The following is a 6,220-nucleotide window of genomic DNA, read 5'->3' as shown; positions in this document are numbered from 1 at the left end:
TTAAGGAAGAAGCTGAACGAAAGGCGAAAGAAGAAGCTGAACGTAAAGAACTAGAGGAGCTTAAGAAGAAAGAAAAAGCTCGTAAGGCTAAGGAAGAAGCTGAACGAAAGGCGAAAGAAGAAGCTGAACGTAAAGAACTAGAGGAGCTTAAGAAGAAAGAAAAAGCTCGTAAGGCTAAGGAAGAAGCTGAACGAAAGGCGAAAGAAGAAGCTGAACGTAAAGAACTAGAGGAACTTAAGAAGAAAGAAAAAGCTCGTAAGGCTAAGGAAGAAGCAGATAGAAAGGCGAAAGAAGAAGCAGATAGAAAGGCTAAGGAAGAAGCTGATAGAAAGGCGAAAGCAGCAACACCATCGCCAACTCCATCTCCTTCACCATCTCCATCTCCTTCACCATCACCAACTCCATCGCCATCTCCATCTCCTTCACCATCAATAGCGGCTCCTGTGAGACAATTTGGTGCATGGGGTGCTGATTTAGTCAAAGATGCTGCACAAGGAATTGGAAAGGAACTGAAGAACACAACATTAGGTACAATAGAGCGTTTTGGTAATCTTACGGATTACACAATTAGATCAGCTGCTAATCTTTTATATAACCAGACTACTGATAACGGTACTGATGAATTGGCTGTAAACGGACTAGCATCAATTAAGAAATCAGCAGAAGATAAATACGATGAATGGAAAAAGAATATTAAGGGTGAATATAATAAGTATGCATATCCTGAAGAACATATGAAGTTAGAGCTTACCAGACTAAGATCAAAATATGGTAATGAAACAACAAATACTACAACGCAAACGACGAAAGCTGACAGAAAGATTGATGACACTCCTACTCCAACTCCTGCAATGGCGAACATCACAACAATTGCTCCAAGAGTTCCAACAGGAGAAGGTATATCAGGAAATGTTTCAACTACTCATAACATTACTGAAGCAGCTAATGTTTCAGCAGTTGAGCAACCTGTTGTTAATGTAACTCAGGAAAACGCTACTGAAACATCAACACCAAGACAGGATGTAAATAATGAACGTCCAGAAGTTAAGGAGGTTGCAAAAGCATACCTGGAGAAAAATACTACACAAGTTCTTGAAGCAGAAAAGCATCTCAATTCAGACAAAACACCATCTCCAACTCCTGAAGCATCAGTTCCTCCAGCAATTGGTGGAAATATACCTTCAGTATCACCATGGCAGAAATTTTATGGATTGTTTAAAGGAGCGAATAAGGTAATGGATGCTGCTGAGAATCTCCAAAAGTTCAAGAATGAAGTCGCAACTGGTGCAAAGGAAATAGAAGAGAATGATAAACAAGCTGCTGAATTAGCTAAACAACAAGCTGAAGCAACTAAACAAGCAGCAGCTCCTAAACAATCTATATCTAAGTCTCAAAGACAAGGTCCTGACCCAAGTGCTAAAGTCAAACAGAATCCAACACCACCTGCAGCAGAGAAGTCCAAGAAGGACAAGGAAGAAGAAAAAAAAGAAGGACAAGGACAAGAAGAAAGATAAGGATAAGAAAAAATCGTCAAAAGAAAAAAACATAAAAATTTATCCAGTAAGAAATGAGTCAAGTCATTAAAGCATCAACTAAACAAAAGTGGTTAACTGAATATATAAAAGATGGTAAGGTTCCTGATGGATATTATGTACATACAATGAAAGACGGACGTGTACAGTTCCGTAAAGTCAAGCAACCTCTCAATGATGAACAGATCAGAAGGAAGATCTCATTGTATGAAACAAAAATAAAGGACTTACAAGCTAAACTCGAAACCCACGATACTTCTCAAGAAAACTAGGCATATCTTTAACATGACCTTCATTAATATTTTTCCTCCAATACTGTACTTCCATTTGTGACAACCTGTTTGGATTACCTTCACGCATACCTCTACCTGTCACTTTTCCTGTATTTTCGTTCTCAAACGTAACATCATACTTTACATCATTACCGACAAGTTCATGACCATCAATACTTTTAACAGCACCGTGTCTTCCTTGATCTAAAGTTTCTCCTTGCTTTAATCCATGCTCTATTTTTGTCCATATCTGATAACGTGGATATCTTGCAACACTTCCATCTTTTGCTCTTAACAAGTATGCACTTGTATCAACTGAATCAACTGTATAATAAGAAGGATCAAGATGTCTTCTTTGTTGGTTACCTTTACCCCATGTTCTTGGTTCAACTATGACTTGAACTTTTTGACCAGGTCTTAAGTTATAAAGGTTATTTTTTCTGACATACTCTTCTTTCAATCTTTGCTTCTTTATATATTCCTCATTATCCTTTTCTGTGAAATCATCAGGCTTTTGTTGTGTGCTTGAATGATATTCAGTGTTGTAGTCATTAATAATTTGTCTCATTGTATCTGCAGTGAAAGGTGGTGTTTTATCACCTTCTTTGAGGTTTAACTTCATATGTAACATAGTTCTAATAGTTCTACAGAACCTATTAATAATACCTAGTATGTTATGATTGTATTTCTGTGTCGTCATGTGCTCAATGTTATGACTGACCAACAGATCTCGAACATTTTGTGTCGTATAAGCTGGGTCTTCATCACTAGTAAGTATTGTAGGCTTCATTTCACCTGTAGCTTGTGAAATGAACTTCTGCATTGCACTTAGAACATTGTTTGAGTTCTTTTCACTCATTGGGAACGCATAACCTTTTCTACTGTTTACATTGATGAACAAAAGAAAATATGGTGGTGTTCCACCAGGATTCTCAAATGTATCGAATTGATAAGCTCCCATATCAGTTGAATATATTGGTAGCATCAAATCCTCTTGTATTAAAGTTTTTTCTTGTTTACCAACAGTCATTTTTTTATTAACGTTAAAGTCTTACAGGCATTGAGTAATCGCTATAACCATCATGGTCTGCGAATTCATGTAATCTTGATGCATCAGGTTCTTTCTTCGTTGGTGCATGAAACCTTGCTTCATCATAAAGGTTCATATAATGGTTTGTCACGTTTGGGGTAGACCCAATTTTTGCATATTGAGGATATGAGTAATGATACACTAAGTTGAACCCATTACTACCATCATCAACATATATCTTTGGTGGAGGTTGTCTTATTAAATTCCTTCCTCTTGGGGCTTTGAGTTGGACGATCTGATCTAGATCATTGTAAACAACTCCTGTTGCAGTATATTCTGTGTTGTTCTCTGGGTTAATGTTCGTCATTTATATGAGAATAAAACAATTTTTACTCATAACAAATGAGATCGAAGTCAATTCTTTATGGTGCAGCTAATCTTCCAATTGAACCAACAAGCAATGTTGATTCAAGAACAACTAATAACATTGTGATAAAGAACTATCCATCTGGTACAGTAAGTGATGCTCCAACAGAGATAAAAAAAGAGGAAACAACTACGAACTCAGAAGCACCAATGTATCCTCCTCCTTTAAGTCCATTAACTTCCAACCTGACCTCATCGAGATCTGTGGAGACTTCATCGAGGATTGGTGTAGAAGAGTATTTACTTAGTATATACCAGAAGATACTTCTAGACCAAGACAAAGAGCTCTTTTCTAACTTAGTGAGCAAAGATCAGATCTTACTACCTAAGCCAGACTTGGAAGAAGTTGTTCACAGAATGACTGGGTTCAAGTGTGAAATAGACCTACTGGACCCAGACATCACATGTTGTGGTATTCCACCACCTTTCTCAAAAATAGCTCAGATCAGAATCATTGATGAGAACAATATTGCTCAAGAGTTTAAGTATGCATATAATGCACAATATACTGAGTTAATAAGTAGGTATAATTTATGTCTTAAGTATGTGATCGTTTAACCGAAAAGTGACATTTCCAATGAGCCAAAGACTACAAAGGTTCTTTGACCTAATTGCTGAGGAAGATGAACCAATATCTGTAGGTAAAGCAATGAGAGTTCATCACAACGTATTTGGTGAAGAAGATCCCTTCTCAAATCCCGAAGAAGCAATTCTTACCATGTTCATAATGAAATGGTATGAAAAGCATCGTGAGGTTGAAGTTTCATACTACACGTTCTTGTATGAGTTAGGAAAATATAACGTCAAGATGAAAGAATATCTTGAAAAGAGAAACAATGAATAAAACTTATCGTTTACTCAAGTAATTATTTTTAGTACTTTTCGACGTACTTTTTGATCTTGTCAAGAGCTTCGAGCATCTGCTTCTTTGCATTGTGCTTGGCGAAGATGGCTTGCTCAATGGTGAGCTCGAAGGCTTCTTTACCGATCGGCTGGTGTTCGCGAAGATCTTTGAGTGCATCAAGAACTGCAGTGTACTCTGATGGTAAATGGGAGCCATCAATGAGTGTATAAAGGATGAGCATGTACTCCTGCAGTAAGTTCTCCTGTTTCAAGCGGGACTTGAACTCTTCGCGGAGATCTTGAAGCTTTTGGAGCTTCTCAGTGGCTTGAAGGTAGTCAATGATGACCTTCTCTTGTCCCTCAAGTGCTTGTGGGAGGAAGTGGACATAAGCTGTTGACTTCATCAAAAATGAAGTGGTCATGACACTTTTTAAGTTAATGTCCGAGCCATACAGTGATGTCGAAGCAGCACATGAACCAAAGAAGAAGTCTTGCTGGGAAAAGACAAAGATTGTTGGTAACGCAATCCTAGCCATTTGTGTTGTTTTGAACTTGATCGTACTTCTGATCTTGTTCTACAAACTCAACAGAGGTTATTGTCTCAAGTAAACACTTATTTTTATTACCATATAAATGATTTTTACCAAACCTCCTTTACCTTTCATAGGTAATAAGTCGAAGATCAGGAAAGATCTTATCGACATACTCAAAGACATCAAAGGGGATTATGTCTTCGTTGACCTATTTGGTGGTTCTCTCTATATCTCTCATCTGTTGCATATTATGTTCCCAAAAGCAACGATCATAGCTAACGACTATGATAACTACGTTGATAGACTGAAACACATTCATGACACGAATGAAATACTTAAGGAACTTAAGGAGAGAATAAATGTTAAGCCAGATGAGAAAATTCCTACTGATCAGAAAGAGATCGTCAGAGAAGTTATAAGTAAAGCTCCATACATAGACTGGGATACATTATGTTCACGTCTTCTCTATTCTGGAGCATACAAATACTATGATCTTGACACATTAATGAAGAAAGTGTTATACCTCAGATATACTAACTTATTTGGTGAAAACATAGATGACTATCTTGAAGGTTTAACTATTGTTCATAAAGATTGGAGAATACTCTTCAATGAGTATAAAGATCTTCCCAATGTTTTCTTTATATGTGATCCTCCATACTTCCATACTTATTCTATACAGTATGGAGATGAATGGACTCTTAAAGATACTGTAGAAACCTTTGATGTCCTTAATTATCCATCTATTTACTTCAGTAGTGATAAATCTTATACAGAAGAACTTATAGAGATATTGACAAAAAGATATGGAGAGAAATTTCCTATGAGAAAGCATGTTATAGATAGAGGTTTAATTAATCCTAACACTCAGAAAAATAATGAAGTAATATATGTCACTTTTTCTGTTAATGGAGAAGAGAAAGATCAAGAAGATAATAGTTGATGAGGGAACTGAAGAAGCGACGACATTCATCTTTGACGACGGAAAGCTCACATTCGTTGTCGATAAAAATGGACAACACTTACACAAAAGAAAGAGACCAAGAAAATTTTTAGATCTCCCAAAAGCTAGGAAACCAAAGGAACCATTTCCAGTACCAGCCGTCCAAGAACCAGAGAGACTTTTGATACCAAAACCTGTGGTTGACAAATATGATCCAGATCAGTTCTTCCCAAAAATACCAAAGTTAGAATAAAAACTCCTTTATTTCTTTAGTATTATATAATAAGTCTATTAGTAAGCTCTGTTCTCGTTCTGTTCTGGTATTTTGACGTCTTTTCATGGTCTCGCATAATAAGATCATGAACTTTTTCTTGAGATACTCGAAGAGCTGAGGTAAGTTATCATATTCTGGATATGTAGGAAGCATCCCTGCTATCGTAAGTGTTGTATCAATAAGGATTGGACTTATATCGGAAAAGTCGAGATCTGGAGTAGAATAAGAAGGTAAGTCTCTTACATGTAGGTAGTCATTATATGCTTTACGCATGAGACTGAGTTTCTGGAGCACAACTATGAGACTTTGGTTCTGACGTTCAAGTTTGCTTAAAGTTCTCTCCAAGCTTCTGTAATAAACGTCAACC

General features: G+C 36.8%; 3 protein-coding genes across 3 annotated transcripts, besides 1 other annotated feature; 2 read left to right on the top strand and 1 right to left on the bottom strand.

Annotated features, from left to right (window-relative positions):
* Positions 1–6,220: part of a mobile genetic element that runs on past both edges of the window.
* TVAGG3_0973760 (microtubule-associated protein family) lies at positions 414–1,144 on the top strand (the record flags this gene model as incomplete). The annotated part of the gene is made up of 1 exon (XM_051253782.1): positions 414–1,144. A coding segment is annotated over one exon (731 nt), but the record flags the coding sequence as incomplete, so codon positions are not given.
* Positions 4,133–4,507, bottom strand: TVAGG3_0973750 (uncharacterized protein; the record flags this gene model as incomplete). The annotated part of the gene is made up of 1 exon (XM_051253781.1): positions 4,133–4,507. One exon carries the CDS (start codon positions 4,505–4,507, stop codon positions 4,133–4,135), a length of 375 nt encoding a protein of 124 aa, XP_051079355.1.
* TVAGG3_0973740 (phage tail repeat-like family) lies at positions 4,887–5,451 on the top strand (the record flags this gene model as incomplete). The annotated part of the gene is made up of 1 exon (XM_051253780.1): positions 4,887–5,451. A coding segment is annotated over one exon (565 nt), but the record flags the coding sequence as incomplete, so codon positions are not given.

Source organism: Trichomonas vaginalis, chromosome I (assembly GCF_026262505.1).
Source record: "Trichomonas vaginalis G3 chromosome I, whole genome shotgun sequence".
Lineage (NCBI taxonomy): Eukaryota > Parabasalia > Trichomonadida > Trichomonadidae > Trichomonas > Trichomonas vaginalis.
Note: the sequence above shows the minus strand (reverse complement) of the source record. Positions and strands in the feature narration are given on the sequence as shown.